At 37.8% G+C, this 19,893-nt stretch overlaps 2 protein-coding genes across 2 annotated transcripts in view; one reads left to right on the top strand and one right to left on the bottom strand.

Annotated features, from left to right (window-relative positions):
• The window catches only part of LOC137267784 (uncharacterized), a 49,307-nt gene extending 43,235 nt beyond the window's left edge, over positions 1-6,072 (bottom strand). The window contains exons 1-4 of the mRNA XM_067802228.1: positions 6,027-6,072; positions 3,183-3,313; positions 1,835-2,005; positions 1,197-1,281 (exon numbers count right to left, since the gene is read on the bottom strand). Coding sequence (XP_067658329.1) covers positions 1,197-1,281; positions 1,835-2,005; positions 3,183-3,313; positions 6,027-6,072 — 433 coding nt within the window. The remainder of the gene's footprint in view (positions 1-1,196; positions 1,282-1,834; positions 2,006-3,182; positions 3,314-6,026) is intronic.
• Positions 6,073-8,447: 2,375 nt separating this feature from the next.
• The window catches only part of LOC137267783 (heparan-sulfate 6-O-sulfotransferase 3-B-like), a 40,038-nt gene continuing 28,592 nt past the window's right edge, over positions 8,448-19,893 (top strand). The window contains exons 1-3 of the mRNA XM_067802227.1: positions 8,448-8,539; positions 9,802-9,887; positions 15,556-15,964. Of these exons, the coding sequence (XP_067658328.1) occupies positions 8,448-8,539; positions 9,802-9,887; positions 15,556-15,964 (587 nt within the window). The remainder of the gene's footprint in view (positions 8,540-9,801; positions 9,888-15,555; positions 15,965-19,893) is intronic.

The following is a 19,893-nucleotide window of genomic DNA, read 5'->3' as shown; positions in this document are numbered from 1 at the left end:
AGATTATAAACTAATTGTAATCACTAAAATTTTCTATAATCTACCCAAGAGATGGAATCAAAATAGGTTTACAGTATACTTATTCGGGTAACTGAATTTTGAGAAATCGTCCGTATTGGACAATAACTGTATTCAAAAAGAGGCCATACCAGGGATGTGCATGTTTACACATTTACAACAGTAAATCATTAATGCACTGGAATCATCATTTTGAAAGCACAGTTAATGGCATTTGTGCAGATATGATCAGTCGGATAACTCATACAAGTGAGCACTAACATTAGGGACATACAAATTAGGTAAAGATAAGAAGTGTACTTTAGGTCAGTTATTTAAACTGTATTGTAATTTCCATTGCAAAAAAGCAAAAACGATATTACCTGTTGATTAGAAAGACCCACTGTCACCACCCAGGCGCGCACGCACACGCACAGACACACACACGCGCGCGTGCGCTTCATTTCAGGATTTAGCATTGCAGAGAGGGCTTGGCTGATAATAACTGTGAGACAGACTAACACACTCCCAAGCATATATGCCGCTCTGACCCATGGACACCGTATATGAACCTTTCAAACAGACATTATGTGAATGTCAAGAAAGACACGCACGTTGATGAGTATCACTTCAACATGTGTTTCTTATTATCTCAGTGCATTATGGAGTGGTCGTACGCGCTAACGAACCCCATTTGACAGTTATATCACACAACCACAGAAGTACATGTTAAAATGTTGTCAATCTTGTAACACTATATTTACCCATTACCAACTGTTCACGCGTGTACTAAATACATGAGAAACCTTCCCCTGGTCATGCGAGATTTCAAAGGTACTGAAGTGCATGTCCTAGAATCACAACATTTACAATTATTGCCCATGTCAGAAAACCTTGAGTGCAATGGCCAGACACCTGTGAAATACATGCAAATGTAGAGTTGAATGTTCGTATATTTCAACATCAATTTAACCCATGTAAATCTGACAGCCAGATGATACGTCGCTTTCAAACATTGTTCAGGATGACGCATATATTTCCTAGCGTTAGTAAATTTGAGTAATACAGTCATTTTGTGTGGTGGTTGACCTGGATGATCTTGATCTAAACACTTAATATGACAATGAACTTATGGGAAATTAATACATGACATATTCACTGTTTGTTCGTGAGGATTATGGATTTGAGGAGGAATGTACCGGGTATGCTTTTGACATTGTCGTGTTCCATCTTGCACTGCCGAGCCCACTTCTCTGATACAGCAGCTAGCTTGTGATCCCACACCTGCGACAGAGTACATGATAATGCATGATGTATGTTCTGTACACACATACGCCTCCATGTATCATAACAAGCAAAATTAAAAAATGCCCGCAGATTCGGAGTGGGTTAGGCAAACTCTAGCGCTGACATTCTATATATTTACGATAAGGACACAGTGTTTTCAAGTGAAAATCTCACTTGACAAAATCTTGACAAAACATTTAAAGGGCCTCTGCTGAAAAATTATTATATCTCATTGATAACGGTGGGTTGTGACATATGTGGGGCCTGGCGGTAGGGTTATAATGCTGGATATTTGAACACAACAAATGTTCTTGTTTTTAAAAAAAATATAATTACATATTCAAATAACCGTTGTTATTAACTACATGATAGCTTTCACATAATTACGCAAAAAGAAGTCATTATTTCGTTTGAATGATGTAAGCGGCTTGGCGCTAGAACCATACCCATGAATTCCCATCTTTATTTTCTAGAAGGTAGACGACAGATAGATATTGCATCACTACAAAATGGCTATCCAGTACGTAGCCTACGAACACATCAGACTTACAAGTTTCCCAAGATCCGTAGCAGGTGGTTCTACCCTCCCTCGTAGTTCATTGTGGAGCGTTACAATATCAACCCGGTCTTGCGCAGTAACACCGTATGACATCACTTCCGAGTTGTCTTGTAAACACATGGTATGCCCTCTAATGGTAGAATACTCCGAGGTACACGTGTGCTGAGGTCCAATAAACAAGTACAGTGTTAATGTGTGCAACGTTTGGATGGTACTCTGTAGTAGGGCTTCTCTGTCGTAACATATGATGGTGTCTACTCAAGACAGTTAGGATTATCCTTTACTCCCCCAAATATATAATACTGTAAATAATCGAGTCCGATCCAGTGATTAACAGTATGAGCATCGATTTACGCAGTGGGTATACCATGACATGTGTATACAAAGTCAGCGACCTTGGCCACCCCACGCCACCCCATACCATCCCATTAGTCGCCTCATACGACAAACATGGGTAAGTAAAGATCAGTTCTAACGCGGATCTTCACGGGTGGTATAATTAGAATTATACCTGCATTATTTCAAGTAATGTCGTTTTTATTTGTAACAGTAAATATAGTATCTGTTGTGGCAGCTGTAGCAATAGTGGCAGCAGCACTTACATTAGCAGTAGCAGCAGGGAAGAGTCGATGTTGTAGCAGTTGCAGTAGTAGTAGTAATACTAGTAGTAATAGTTGTGGTAGAAGTAATAGTTGTGGTAGTAGTAGTAGTAGTAGTAGTCGTGGTGGTGATAGTAGTTGTAGTAATGGTAACAGTAGTAGCAGCAGCAGAAGTAATAGTAGTGGTAGTGGTGGTGGTGGTGGTATTAGTAGCAGTAGCAGTAGCAGTAGTGGTGGTGGTGGTAGTAGTAATAGCACTAACAGTAGCAGTAGTAGTGGTGGTGGTGGTAGTAGTAGTAGTAGCACTAACAGTAGCAGTAGTGGTGGTAGTAGTAGTAGGAGCAGTAGTAGTAGTAGTAGTAGTAGTAGTGGTGGTGGTAGTAGTAGTAGGAGCAGTAGTAGTAGTAGTAGTAGTAGTAGTAGTGGTGGTGGTAGTAGTAGCAGTAACAGTAACAGTAGCAGTAGTGGTGGTAGTAGTAGGAGCAGTAGCAGTAGTAGTAGTGGTGGTGGTAGTAGTAGCAGTAACAGTAACAGTAGCAGTAGTGGTGGTAGTCGTAGCAGTAACAGTAACAGTAGCAGTAGTGGTAGTAGTAGTAGTAGGAGCAGTAGTAGTAGTGGTGGTGGTGGTGGTGGCGGCGGCGGCGGCAGTGGCAGCAACAACAGCAGCAGCAGCAGCAGCAGCAGCAGTAGTAGTAGTAGTAGTAATAGTAGTTTGTTATTGTTAAGTTTATCGACGTTACCTCTGTCCGTTTTGGACGACCAATGCTTTTCTTCGGAAGGACAACGTCATGGGGGGAGTCATTCAGTTCCCCGGTACTGTCTCTGTTCCCCGAGAAGGCAATGTCGGACACAAGGTTGTCGTGACCATCCTCTGGAATGCAAGCATAATGTTGAATAAAATACCAAGCAAGTCCGTCACGTAATATCAGTGTCTACCCTAGACATGAAAATTTAGGAGTCACCATGACTCCCTGGTGTGACCATTCTCTGGAATGCAAGTATAATGCTGAAAAATGTTAACGACCAAGCAAGCCCGTTTTGTAAAGTCACTCTGCCCTAGACAACAATTTAGGAGTCACCGTGACTCCCTTCAGATTTGAAGGGTCATCATGCGACGTTGTCGTATTGGCCACACAAAATAGACTCATGAATACCTGTTCAAAGCTGTGGGTCCTCCGTTTTGTATCCCTTGTGGTGAGGGGCCAAGGTCAAGCATATCCTGCTTGACTGTATTGAATTTTCTATCACAAGAGATAAATATTTCAATGTAAAAACTGTTAAGGATATTTGTACAAATATTAGTTTTCATTTAGTTATTGCGTTTATCTTAAAGAAATTGATTTAATTGATTTATATGTTTTGTAGAGTTTATAACTGGTATAGTTTAAATTAGCTGATATTGTTAGTGGCTGTATCATGAAAGTTGATTAATGTCCTGAAAGGGGATTAATAAAATTATTGTCCAACTCAGTGGGTAGGAAAGTCCCGAAACATTCAAGGTAAATTTATTCGTACCACCACCTTTTCCGGCGCAGAATATGTGCCTTTTTAAATGTATGGCTAGATTTGGCTGCATTGCTAGGGTTGATGTAAATCCAGCTTTGATTTTGTGGTTTTTGGAGACGAGATTCTTGAGAGGCATTTAGAAGTTGGTGAATATAATAAGACGAGTATAGGGATGACAACTTCTTTTTATTGTCTAACACGACGTTTCTGGGCATCTTGTCCCTTCTTCAGGTGATAGAGACAGGAGTACAAGACATATTATATATACCAGTATTTACAGGAAGAAGATAAGTACATGTATATACAAACAAATCACAGAGGACAGATCAAATGCAGTTATAAAAACAATGATAACAGGCATAACGTGAAGCCGGGTGATATACACAGCAGAGTGATATACAGATAGTTAGATTTACAGGAAGCCAGAAGTGTAAATGTGTATACAATCAAAGAGGTAAGTCAAACAGACGTTACATAAATAATAATGATGGGGAGATGTAAACACAACAGAGCTGATTAAATGACATAAGGGGTGGCTTTTATGATGTTCCAGGCAGTGGGGTTAATCTGGGGTTAATCCTCTGACGCTGATGGCTTCTAGTAGTTTTCGTTTACGCCAATCGTGAACATCTCCCCATCATCATTGTTTATAATGACAGGTCGCAGTTTTAGAAGTTAACTAAAATCCTGATTACAATTCATTTTACTATTACAACATATGGGATAGTCAGTGTCTTTGTTCCAATCGGAACACCTACCATTTTCGCATTGTCTTCCATTATAGCATTAACAATGTAAATATCGAACTGGTTGTCGTTACTCAAGATATTAAGACGTAAATGTCTCACGGCAAATACCATCACGTCTGTCTTCCTTTAGTAAGACTGAGCCCCATAAATAAAGTTATCAAGTAAGTATATCTGAAACAAATCCATCAGGAAAACATTACAGTGCTGAAGCCAGTCAGACTTGCAACATATGTTCAGTTGACCTTATTTTCAAAGAGCTTTCCTAGGCTCTTGAAGACCGACTAACGACCGTGTTTGTGACTTAGAGATGAAGAGTTTCGCAAGACACCAAATCGGACCCGAAAATACGGGACTTATTATATATAACCCAAATAACATACAAAAATAATGATGTATATGCGTCACCGACCGAACTTCGGGCTGACCTAACTTACACGTGCCCTGATTCTGTCAGGGGTAGTGTAATCCTCCATTACTCAAATAAGACTTTTTGTGGACCAAGTAGAGAAGAAAATCAAATTAATTACGTGCCATGTCGTCCCGGAATGACCAGGTGTCTGAAATAAACTTCAAACAACCTTTGTGGAGTGGTACACATGAATAAATCAGCCTACGTCGTACGTTACGTCTATAAGTTCACGGCGCGGGCACGTCAGAGAGAAATAACAAGGTATAATTGTAACATTGACGTATGTAAAACGGCTGTATTGAGATAACCTTCAGGCAGTTTCGGTAGAACATGACAAGCCGCCTGTTCGTCCGAAAAGAAATATGTTTTTTCCGTGCAATATGCGAACATGGTTAGAACATTGTTCCTTATATATCACGTCAAGTCAGTCTAACGGGGGAAGAAAACAGTAATACAGGTCTTAGATATTTGTATCTTTTGAGAAATCCATGAACTCCTCAGGCATGGTGTTGAGAAAAAGAAAAAAATATAGTCGGGCGAACCGAGATTCGAACACACAATCTTATGTTTGTGCGCTAATAGTTCTCCTCTATACTATTACACCGTTGGAACACCAGAGTAACAGTTGATGTTTACATTGGTAAACATTGGCAAAGAACGACGATTACTGGTGCAAAATGGGAAACAATATTCAAACAAGTTAAACCTAACAATAATCTGATAAACAAGTATACTCATAGTCTTGGTCCAAGGCTATACCGAAGGCTAAGCCAATGCATGTACAGTGGAAGCGGTCTAAACCGGCACTTACTGGGACTGAAGAAATAATACGGTTTAAATAAAGTCCGGGATTTTAGAGCTGATGGTAATGTACAAGCCATGGATGGAACTGAGCTTTAATGCCGGTGTTGACAACTTGCCGGACTGGACAGATGCCGGTTTGGACAGCTTCTGCTGTGTAGCCATTCTATCCTTTAAAGAGGCACGTTTAGATAAGATGACACTTTGTTAGTTGGATATTTATATTTTTTCAGAAAGTATCATGTAAACTATCAATTATTACATTAGTCTAGTACGCACAGTATGCAGGTAAATTCGTTACCGAGTATGGAAAAGTTAAAAAAAAAGGATTGTAGGTTAATCCGATTGATGGTGTATCCTATAGTTTGCGAAATAGTTTGAGTGTACGTTGAAAACATATTGAATTAAGACATGATACAAACATTCGTTTACTCATTTTCCATGGTTGGGATGTTGTAATAATCATCGCAGGAAGCTGGGCGCGCGTTGCAATGTGAGTAAATCAGAACGTATAAATCATTGACAGTGAGCGTTTTAGACTCAGGCTAACATAACATCTGGACCACAGATGTTATTTCTATAGCTTCCAGTAAACAAATACACTAATAACATACATACAGTCGAAGAGCTCAGAATCTAAAAATACTAGAAATACGAATATCGACCAAGCATACATGACGTGCTTTTTTGTTCCAGTATTTTGAGTGATTGACTGAGTAAGTCGGCGTGGCGATCAGATGCTGTAACAACACAGCTATTCTACCGCCCCTGGATTCAGTTACCAAATAGATGTAGTCTGAAGTTCATTTTCTTTTAAATTGTGCCTTTTACCATGATCTTAAACGTAATTTTATGAATGAATGTACGTCTAACCCAGATGATAGTGATCATTTGAAATTAAGTATGGTAATGAATACTGCTGAAATCAGGGTTCTTGAACTTTTTGCTGATACTATTAACGATATGTTCCTCAGGAGGCAGCTACATTCTTAAAATATTTTACCTACGTACTTTTCACGTATGCAATGAACACAATCCGTCCAGGTAGACTCTTGTTAAGTCTATTTAGTAGTGTCTGGGAACCCAGTGTTATGACTGGATAATATATTTTTCCTAAGTAACTGAAATCCTGTTTTATCTGTAACATATCATGTGACACATAAATGAAATATTTCTGTCTGTCTTCTGTAATCCTGAAAATACGTTAATGTGTAATTAAGGTGGAAGTCACCTTGTACGTCTGTATGAATGTGCACGCTAAACTGCCAGGCATACATACGTAGCAGATATGCAAGGGGTCACAGGGCAACTGACTTTAAGAAAGTAATCTGTCCTAATTTTCCACTTTCCCTGGTCTTTATGGCATTACCATAGTGGAGAAATTATGAAAGAATAAATCAACTTGGTATTTGACGTTAATGTACAGTGGGCTATTTATTGACAAGTGATAAATAAGAAAGAAAGGTAACTGTAGTTTGTTATCATTGTGAAATTTCAAAGCTACATTTTGAGCAGATGAAAATGAACTCCAAGTTTATTTGCAGTTTGAAACCGTAAGCACAATTTTTCATGCAGCGAGCAGAGAAGTAAGATGCCATTATTTGATTGCCCGAAATGAAAACTGAAATGTCCCGGGCGTCGGACGATGGGATTTTTGAAGCCCTGATATGACATCGGCACAATTCATAATGGTAGTGGAACTAAAAAGACTGGTATTGATATCAGTATATCCCAAGTGAGACACGCTTCAGTTAACTATATTGGGTAATGGGTGCTTGTCAACAACGAGGCAGACGAGGAACGAGGCAAAGGTGGCTAAACAATACTCAAGGAAAATAGAATTATTTTTGAAAGATTGAGTTTATAATGAAGAAACGTACGCATGAAACGTACATTTACAGAGGAGTCAGTATACAACTTATGCTATAACAAACAGACTGTTTGTATACATGTGATAGCGTTGATTCCTGATGATTAAAATCAGGTGTAGACTAATATGGTACATACGTCGAAATGTTGTTGCTGACATAGAGCTGTTTTAGATATAACACCGCTTGTATCACACTTTCATCATAATGTGCATGTATCATCCTACATAGGTTTGGCAAGAAAGGTAAACTGATAACAAGATTGTTTGAATTTGTGTTTATGGAGTAATGTGATTGAGACTTGAGGCTGAGTGGACTGCCACCTCTTCACACACACGCACGCATACACAGTGACACATATACATACACTCATACACACATGCACACATATAAACACACGCTAGCACGCATGCACGCACATACATACATACATACATACATACATACATACATACATACATACATACATACATACATACATACATACATACATACATACATACATACATACATACATACATACATACATACATACATACATACATACATGATAAATTGAACATTCGCATGCTTAAAATAAACCGAAAGGTGTCAGTTTATATTTGTAGTAGTTATTATTATTGTGTTTCTCTACTGTTTTCTAGAAAAGTTCAATATCAAGTCAATCGTAAAATGGTCAACAGGGAGCAGCAAAGACACAAGTACTGCATAACTCCCGCTACTGCTATGGCAACGATGAGAAATAGTTGGGCGGAGGTTCTGAGGTAGATGTACTGTTCTCTCATGAGGCGTGGAAGCGTTCAGAAGAAAAATAATAGACCTAATTATTTACTGTCTGGAACGGTTTCAACTATAAGGTTGCATTTATTCTCCACCCAAATAAGAAAATAAAGGAAGCATTGGCACTGTGTATTTTAGCTGCATGGTGGGCGTTGCACAGTAACTGTTGTCTCACATGCGACCTTTTCTGGCTGAGTGTGTTCCGTAGAGCTGTGTCTAGGTATTATATGCATATATATATATGATGTCAAACCTATTTTCTAAATGTCTCTAACATAAAACGTATGACTCTGATAACAGACATCTTGCTGCCCTGTCATGGATTCAATTTTCGTTTTTTGATAGTATTACAGTATGCAGTTTTGTCAATGAATAAGAAATGAAAATATCTATTGTGAATGAAAGTATATGTAGATTTTAATAAATTTTAAACTATGAAGATACTGAAAAACATTTCTCATATTGTCGTTACCCAATATACCGGTTCTCAGAAGAAATATTGCAACCCGTGTCGCATGAAAAGCGTCTTACGATATACCGGTAAGTCGGTAATACCGTAATGTTCAATAATAATACAAGAGTCATCAAGACCCTTGTTGTTAAGGGATCACTATCAAAGCCTTCTTGGTTCGTTGTTATATTTATAACATAACTCTGTGTGCGAGAGTTTTCAATATATGATACCACTGAATGTCAGCAAATCAGCGACAAGCCAGTTCCGCTTCTCGTTTCTTCGTCTCATTCATCATTGTGTATATGATTACAGAAAGATCCAAGCGTGCGAAATGACAAATGTGGACAAGGATACAGATATTATTTTATCAGTCATTCGTGCATCGCATTTCGTTTACTCATTTTCCATGGTTGGGATAGTTTAATAATCTGATGGGATGTCACATGTTTAAGCACTGTTATAATTATCGGTCCAGCATGTGTTTTATGCACGAAAATATGTATGAAATGATAAAGTATAATCTTATTTCAATTAGTTATATTTTATAATCATATATATTTTGCTTGAATTTTTATCTACGAAATATATACGTTATCACGGTTTGATTTTAGTGTCTACATTGGTTATCAGGTAGAAACCGTTCAAATATATCTGTCTCTAGAAATACCTGGATGAGCGGCTGTGGAAAGGCTATACTTTCTGTATTAGGTGTGTGTTACTGTTTGTCAATGGTTGCGTAGACAACCGTGACCTCCTGAAGTGTTCCGAAGCTTTTCCCGTTTGTTTCCGCAGCTGTTTAGGCAAACCTGGGGAAATGCGCGCTCAGATTAGCCAAGACAAAGCTCGGGCAGTCATCTGTCTGCAATCGTCCGTAGATTGTAAGTTCATGTGCGACTTGGCGGAAGTGTCAGTCTTAGAGGTACGTGGCATAAGGCTGAGGTCGTCATCACAAGATATTCGAACAGATTTTGATAAGCAAGACGTCAGGAGATAATTTTATTGTTTTGTGTAATATAGTTAATATAGTTACATAGTTACATAGATCACCCCCCCCCCCCCCCCCCACACACACACACACACCTCTCACCCCGCAAGTGTATGCTAGCTACAATGTTTCGAACAAGGAAATGTCAAAAAAGAAAAAAAACGCGAACGAGAGTGAGGGAGATGAGACTTAACGTCACATCGGTAATAATTCTGCTATATCGTGACGAGAACATTTTTGGCATTGAAATGGAATATGTGTATAATCTAAAAACCTGACGTCAAAGGGCAGTAAAACGACAAGGGTATCACAATTAGAGCTAAAACTAGTATGGAAAGTCCAAATTCATAGCACTATTAGGACAATACAGTATAAAAACTGGCTATAGATCAACTTACACCTTCTTGGAAAAGGAATGAACGGTAAAAAGTATTATGGTTGATTGTTTTTTTTTTTACTGTTTTCACACCAAACTCAACAATCTGCCAGCTATATGAATACGGCGGTCTGTACATAACCGTTCCTGGACCAGACAATCCATTGATCAATATCATGAGCATAGCTCTACGCAATAGTGATAGATGCAAGTATCAATGATGTCATCGAGCCTGACCATTCGATCTCGTTAGTCGCCTCTTGCAAAAGATTCATAGGCCCAATCACATTTTATTAGCCATCTCTGGTCTGACTTTCCTAGAAAACGCTTTAGTTTAAACTGCCATTAATTCTCGACCTCCAACCCATGATTTCTAATGAATGAATTACAAAATTACAATATGTATACATGACACATTTTATGGAAAACAAGCTCTCTTTCATTCTTATTGTTAGCCATAAAACGTGTCATGTATTCGTGTTCGTCCAAAAATGACTTTCAAAAACAGCATTACTACATTCCATCATGGAGTAGCCGAAAACGAATGTGGAATTCTGGCATCTGCCATATCTGGCATATGTCCGATGTTTGATTCTAGTCAACTCAAATGCACTTCTTATCAGATGTGTCGCAAAAATTGTGACGTCGCATCAAAACTACATAAAATCTTCTGTGACAGTGTAGGTCTACACTGACAAAAACGTTCATTACCCACATGCCGAGTAAGTAACAGGCATGGTGTTACGGTTTCCTAAAACGGTATAGCTTTTATAAAACGGCAGCGGCAAACTGTAGAAAAACACTGCAAATTGATCTACAGCCATATGAGCGGACAATGTTCCTTTAATGAGTCAACGCCGTTTGACACAGGTTGGCGAGCCCAGCATGTGTTCATCGTTATGGGGCAATGGACGGAGTTGCTCGAGAGACCTGTTTTGTGAGCTTAGTTCTCCGGAATGTCTAAGTGCTCACCCTCGGCACAAAATCTTTCATCCCACTTGGTTATATATAGCTGAGTCACGCGAAACAGGTAAATAATCCTGTTTGTGTGCTCGAAGAAACAAGCTTAAACTAAAGTTGGCTGAAATTGAGTGTATCTTCTATCCGTGAGCCGCAGGCACACTGGACCACTTTTCATCAGTGTGACTTAATCACCCCAGACACAACTTTAAACAAGTCGGTTGCACTCGTCAGCAGTTTCGGCATTTTCTGCTGTGTTGATACAAAAAAATATTAAAACATACCAATCGAGTCGCTGCTATATTCAGGTTCAAACACTGAGACAATAAATCAATGCAACAGCTTCTATTGATTTATTATTATATTATTCCCCATGTTCATGTTTCTGGATCTTTCTTGTATGTTTATTGTAATGTAATTCGTAATAACGTATTGAGTGAGTGAATATACTTTTGGGCCGCTCCAAACAATAGCGTATATGAGGGCTGACATCCAACGGTGAGCATGATACCTGGGACTTCGGCCTGGCAAGGAACTCTTTAACCAATTCAATAGCCAGGGGCGAGAACCAAAGGTGCCACTGTGGTATATGTATCAGTAATCATCCATTGGGAAATATGGCCCCAGTGGGAATTAATTTAAATTTATTACGTATGAAAAATATAAATTGGGTATAATATATTTCTGCCGAGCAATATTGTTAAACAATCGCATTGTCATCATCAGTTATTAACTTCATATATAGTGTTTTGGTATTAATATTTGCCGTCACGTAATTCAATTTACATTACGCATCAAGTTACATGTGTTAATTAATTGTCTCAATAAGAGCGTTACTAAATGTGTTCAGATTGACTGATATGTATGGATAATTGAAATATAAATAACCGTCCTTCAAACAATTGTACTTTACATATCTAACGTGAGGTAGAAAGGTAAGATGGTGATATAAAATTGTACCCTTACATATATAAGATGATTTAATTATATAGATAAAATATCATTTTTAACTTTGAAAAAATAGACACAGGGTACATGTGAGAAAGGTAACTCACCTTTGGTAGTTCTGCGTGGCTTGCCGTAAACGCAAAGCACAATGCTATAGGACAGGTAGAGAGAGAGGAATACCCTGGTCATCTTGCTGCGCCGGTCCGTCCGGGACAATGACAAGTGTCTGGTTGTTGTCTATTTCGTATAGCTACAGTTTTACAACCCTCGCCTGACCAGTAACACTTCATCATTAGCCATATAGATGAGAAACATCTTTGCAATTTACATTACATCAGCTGACCCGGAAGCACAAGACCAACATTCGTACGTTTCCGGAAACAGTCGGATTACCACTCCCATTTGGTTTCTGTTAGCCGTGTTTCTTGATCAACACATAATATATACAGTCTGTGAGTCATGTCACCGACTAAATGAAAGAAAGCATATATTTAGCCTTCCAAAAGAAATATTGAACCGAACTGTTTTTCTGTCTTTTGTTTTTGTTTTTTATTTGAGAATTAATCACGTCAATCCTACATATATGGGGTCACTTAGTCCACACGCACTTGGGTGCATACGTTACAAGTGTATTTTCAGGAACGCTCGTAGATTAACAGGTCAACATGTTTACAAAAAAACACATTGTTTACAAAGTTAAGCAACTGGCTAGGTTTGTGTTTCAGGTGTGGGGCTAAAGTTTGAGCAACAGGTCTGAATGCGTTTCGCTGTGGTGATCCTATATCTCAATATATTGATACTTCTGTAGAAATTGATTCCTGCATACAATTAAGCTTTTATTAAAATTAGGAAGCATGAAATATGATTGCAGTAGTCACATCTAGAAAGGATCGAAATATTTTGTGTGTGAGTTATCTTCTCTATGGAGACATTCTCATGTATCATATACCTCTGCTTTCTGTGAGTCTACCTATATATATATATATATATATATATATATATATATATATATATATATATATATATATATATATATATATATATATATATATATATATATATATATTATATATATCTCTTCCGTCGTGCATGAAGCCTTATACACAGTTTTTCCAATTGCTGTATCAGGAAACTTAGAGAGAAAGAGTGATTTTGATGTAAGTTTTAATATTTCACCCATGTTGTGGTTTGATAAAACAATTAAAACTGTCATCGATGCACCGAAAAAACAACTAGCAGGTCAGGCATTATTCTCCTTCAAAGAGGTGGGGCAAGTGATTTTTGCTTATATTAGAGATCCTCGTAGGTAGAGTTAACGACACAGCCAAAAAGCGTGATTTCGTAGATTAAATAAACGTTTAGTGATGTATTGTAGAGACAGTTTAATATACTGTTATTATAGTGAGACTTCCTCATCAGTTTCCTCGGACATACTATCAACAGGAGAAGTTCTGAACGCCCCAAGAGTCTGAGATTGTGATGATGGGTTGTGTTCACCAATTATAAAGTACTTTTACAGGCTCAACCATAGACGATTTAGCTATAATCCATTTGGAGAGGATCAGTGATCTTTGAAGTTGCCAGAGGGTTTTAAGACTACCTCCCCGTTTTCAATAAATAAATGTCCTTCAAACAAATGTCCTTATATACTCGTATCTAATGTAAGATAAGATACTGATAAAAAAATACACTTTTAAGAACTTTATTTGGAGCACCAAGCAAACGCAATTTGGAGTCTTCGTGATGTTTATATTTCCTACCAAAATATAATTTTGAACATTTGAATCCATTTCTAAAAAAACGTTTTACTTAGACAAAACTGAAGGTGCCTTTCAATACTATCCATATATTTGCCATGACAAGAAATGACTAAAGACAAACTACTGCCTTGAGGGACACTGCTCCTGATTATAATGATCAGACAAGGTAGAACCCATGCAGACTTAAAACTGCCTGTCAGTTAAAAACTTGCATGTTCAGGCAAACGGCGTCGCAATCCAATTTCAATGTAAATCTAATTACAATTCTCATACAGTCATATACGTATTTCTTTACATTGAGGAACACGCACCACTAAGGTACTAAGGTGATCGTAAGTCACTGATGTGAAGAATGGGAGCTATGGTTAACCTCAGTAATGGTTGTTTGCTGAAAGGAGCCCCGGTTTGGTAGTGGTGCAGCTATTGCATGTCTTGTCATATCTTACAAGTACACGCATGTTGGTTCAAATTTGCCGACCTGTTTGCTGTTTAACATCGAAGTATTCTATCTACATCTATATAACGGCGGTCTGTAAATAATCCAGCAATCCGTTGATTGACACAATCATATTTGTCCATGGCATATGTCATACGATGACAAGCAACAGTCAAATCAGCAAGGTTTCCTTCGAGTTCCTTTCCAGCGAGTTCATCTTAAGACAAATATGTGTTGCTGGCAGTCAGTGTGTTGGTACAGAAGGGTTTGATTGTAGATCATTCCCAATGCTTAAATTTCGTGAAAGACAATTAACAGATCGATAGAATATGTGACATCGTTAACGGCCGGGCTCTGCATAAGATGAATCGTACAGTGACACTGGGTCTAGATGATTATCTGTCATCAAGTTACATGTAATCACTATGCGCCTTTCAAAATAAGCTTACCCGCTTCTCGAGCGACCTTGAGCGTAAAGAATCTGCAGGAAACGATCCCAAAGCCGAGATATAGTGCTCTGATGAACGTTGAAATGTTGGGCAACTGCAAACTGCGGCTCCCCAACTTCAACTTGAGCTGCAATGAATAGGATCCTTCACCATAACAGTAACCAGATTCTCATGACACAAAATATACTGTCCTTATATTAGAGTCATATACAGTTAACGAAAGCGACAGTTTTTTTCTTTTAGTGCTAATAATAACTAATGCCATGAAAGACAAGTGACCACAGTGTTATAATTCACTATGTCTGGTAGCATTACGCTACTTCACCTTGGCTAACTGCTCAGTTTGATCCCACTAGTTGGACAGAATTTGAGATCCAACCAGCTGGTCACGAGGCCTTCTCTGCTTGCATACGCCAGCTGACAGTGCCTGATTTGGTTTCACGTAAACGTCAATACTTCATTGCCAAATCATCCTGCGATAGAACATTTAGTCACACGCTGTATATGTAAGAGGATGCTTATTGGGAAGATGAACTTACGACGTTCAAAGTTTCAGGTTGTACTTATAACTTTGATCACGACTATCACATTCCTCTATATTTTACTTAAACAGTTGGACGTGCATTTTTCAGTGTCATATACAGCTTCTGTAGTGACGAATGTCGACGACCACTCCATCTCCTCGTTGGATGATTATAAGAAATACATGCTAGGAAAGCTTACATGGCATTATTTCCCTAAAGAGGATTTGATCCGAAATTTCAATCTCAGTGCAAACGGAAGTGATGTGATTCTATTTTTGCGCATACAGAAAACTGGAAGTACTACATTTGCGAAACATATTGAAAAAGACCTCAATGTCTCACTTTGGTGTCATTGCAAGAACAACAAGTGTGGTTGTGTTCGGAAATGGAAGTCCAACGTTCTCTTCGAAAGGACCTCAAACGAGTGGCCTTGCGCAGTGCATGCCGACTGGACCTATCTTCATGAATGTGCAGAGACGGCAATGAACAAACGTCACGGCAGGACAATCAAGCAAAGGTACAAGTCGTTATCTCTTTTTCTGATGGCGAATTTTTTTCTGATATCTCAATTATACTGAAAACAAATCTTTCAGTGAAACAATAAACGTATGCTTTATTACAGATACATAGAGACTGTACTGCTATGCTTGAACTATGAGTACTGCTTGTTTTTTATACATGCTATGTGTGTCCTTATGTCCTTATGTCCTTACGTGCATAAACCCCTCAAACTTGGCACAGTTACGAATGGAATCATAGAAGGGATATCGATATTGTAACGCTTACAAAAACAAGTGTGAAAATTAAGCAAAGCGACGCATTGTGAAAAGAACATTTTTTGGCCATTTGACGCCCTTTGAAATATATTTCGTCATTCCATACACAGTTAATGTGTAGCATTGTCAAAGTTTTCGATGAATGGTGCGGATCTGTAGTTAGTGAATTGAACTCAATTTCAAACTTTCCTTAGTTAAAGGGCTTCGAACACATAAGTATAACAGCAGTTTGAGGGTGTTTTGTCTTCTAGAGATTACGACAAATGATTCATGCTGGATTTGGAAATGATATTATCTATCCTTACGGTAGGTGTCGGTGTCAAGAAAACAATCATATTTGCACAGCAAGACAAATTCTTTGCAGAACACCCTCGGTGAAAAACGGATTTAGACATGACACCGTTTGTTTCTCACTCTCATTATAATGTGCATACTCTTAAAAGTAGGGGAACTGTACTTTCAATGTACGACTGTCAATTCAATTCTATTCAGTTTATTACTCAACACCACCAACGGTGGTACATGAGAATACAAGTTCATATAAATATATATATATAAATATATATTTGACAAGATGGGAGATAAAGAGCAAAAAAGAGCAAAAAGTTCAGGTATCTTTGTAGACTTAAATATTACATTAATGTATGTAGAGCCCTTAAACCCCGACAGGTCTTAAGTCCCGACTGAACATGAATAATCATTAGTGGGCGGAGCTTATGTGACCAGGTCGTACGTCTTTCTTACGCACAACTTCTCAGTTGAACAGCATTCGGTTTACTTCTGCTCAGTCGTGTTAAGTTGATAAGCGTGCAATGAGAGTGTATTTCAACCTAACTACCATTTCAATACTACGGAAAATAAAGACATGTCCCAATGTTTGTTAAGAAATCGATCGTAATTATGTAAGGTACCGTTGATAATTTACCGCTGGGGCGGGGTGATGATGTTCTTTATGACACCAAAGTAAGTCTACCAAGTGACCCCCAGGGTTGGCATGGACAAAATCAATGAAAGCACTCCTTGTACATGTTTACCACTGTACATTCATGAAACTGTATCAGTTATGTATCGTTGTATGAAAGAGTTTGACATGGAAATTGAGTGTTGTTGTTGTCAAGTCATAATTACAGTTTATATAATCAGTCAGTGATTCCAGGAAATTCATAAAACCAAAGAATATATAAAATATATACATTTTCCTCAGCACTGAGCCTGTTTTGTTTCCACTAAGCAGTATGGGTGAGCATGTATATGAAGAAAATTTGAGAGCATGAATTCTACTCCTTTAGCATGGGTGGTTATAAAGTGTTTGATCAACATGAGACCCAAGTCCAGTGTCCCCCATCGTGATATTGCTGGAATATTGCTAAAAGTGAAGTAAAACCATACACACACTTTCAGCAGTGTGGTGGGTTCTTTGCAGACTTTCCCAGTGTTGGAGCTGAATTTGGTGTTTGGTGATCAATGCTTGGGTTATGTGTCATGTTCTTTAACAATAAACTTGAAATATAGGTGTGCTTATACATCATGAGAAGCACGTTTTTAAGGACACCTTTAGTACATTTTACAAGAGGTACCACATGCACATGTGACTCTTAAGACATCAGAAGTTTACATGTTTGGGACAGCTTTTGAAAATGTGAATAAAGTGTAAAATGAGAGGTAGTTGTTTATGATGCCTCATATCATACGAGTCACATCACAATCGAGGATATCAACTGTAAATATTTGCATTGAGGTAATATCTGTGGCATCCTATAAATGCAGCTGAACACTGACAGCTGAATCATGTTCTTGGTGAACATGTCACAGTGGACATTTTCTGTCCAGATCATGGTGTTACTTGTCTGTGTATTCAGACATGTTGTAGAGCGTCAGCTGGCCAGGTAAAACATAACCATTGTCACATTTTCCCATAAAATGACAAAAGAAATCAATTTTGTTGAAGGTGTTTTATTACAAAACAAAACAGTGCTGCATATCTTCCCAAGTAGTAGACTTGAAGAATACCATGTTAAACATAATGATATGTAGTACTAAAGTCATTAAGTTGGTATAGACACATACCTGTCGAAAAGAATCCAACAAACAAGTAATGCCATTGGCTAACCAACAATGAATGTGTCAGTATATGGTATTTACAATTCTATGACACTGAACATTATACCCTTTGTATTTGCAAGAGCTTAGCTACCACTATAAAACAAGCCCCAGGGCTATAAAATAATCTGGTATTTTGTTATGAACTCATGATAGGAAGCTACCTGTCACAAAAAGGCCAACAGAAACAAAATATGGAGCACATTCTAATCCTGCTGATTTGATGACTGATTGTCAATATGAGGAGAAAACTGACAGAGGATGTCTGTACAAGGGGTGTTTACATTAGGTACTGATGTGGTAGCCACTGGTGGTTCATACAACTGCAGCCATCAGTACCTAAGAACTGTGACAGTGATACTGCATGTCATGGTGACATAAATAATCTGGTGAAATAAATAATACAAGTAACTGGAATTACTTGTAGTTTCTGGGATACCCATCCTTAATGATGCTGTACCTTTCTTTTTAATTGACTCTACATTATACATGAATCATTTGTCCCATGCACTTGGAATAAAGCATGCAAACCCTACAGTTTATGGAGTTTCAATATTTCCTTTGTACAGATGATAGTAAATTACATTCCAAACTTGTGGTCAATTTCTGAATGTACTGGGTCAAAAGTTCTTACTTTCCGAGGTTTTTAACTATTTCTATTTGTCATACACCCTTGACCAGAAATGGAACATTGCCCTTAACACCTACAGTTTATGGAATTTTGAAGATGTTCTCTAAGCTTATTACAGTAAAGAGCATTTCATACTTGTTAAGAAGTTGTGATTCTACCTAGTCAATAGTTCAAATTTTGAGAGATTATGAACAATCTTATTTGTCACATCACCTTAACAATATATCGAATTAACGCCTTTAAAATTTACAGATTACGGAATTTGGACATGTTCTCTGGGCTGATGATACCAAATTGCATTTCAAACTTGTCATTAACTTCCCACTGTACTTGCACAAGACTTCTATTTTTTACAGATTTTTAACTTTTTTATTCGTCACACGACTGTCATCAAAAATGGATTAATGCCTTTAAAATCTACAGTTTAGGGAATTTGGACATGTTCTCTGGGCTGATGATTCCAAATTGCATTTCAAACTTGTCATTAACATCCCAGTGTACTTACTCAAGACTTCTATTTTTTACAGATTTTTAACTTTTTTATTCGTCATATGACTGAGACCAAAAATGGAATAATGCCTTTAAAATCTACAGTTTAGAGAATTTGGACATGTTCTCTGGGCTGATGATACCAAATTCAATTTCAAACTTGTCATTAACTTTTCAATGTACTTGCTCAAGACTTCTATTTTTGACAGATTTTTAACTTTTTTATTCGTCACATGACTGTCATCAAAAATGGATTAATGCCTTTAAAATCTACAGTTTGGGGAATTTGGACATGTTCTCTGGGCTGATGATACCAAATTGCATTTTAAACTTGTCATTAACATCCCAGTGTACTTGCTCAAGACTTCTATTTTTGACAGATTTTTAACTTTTTTATTCGTCACATGACTGTCATCAAAAATGGAATAATGCCTTTAAAATCTACAGTTT

Source organism: Haliotis asinina, chromosome 16 (genome assembly GCF_037392515.1).
Source record: "Haliotis asinina isolate JCU_RB_2024 chromosome 16, JCU_Hal_asi_v2, whole genome shotgun sequence".
Classification (NCBI taxonomy): Eukaryota; Metazoa; Mollusca; class Gastropoda; order Lepetellida; family Haliotidae; genus Haliotis; species Haliotis asinina.
This window is presented reverse-complemented; position numbering and strand designations above follow the sequence as displayed.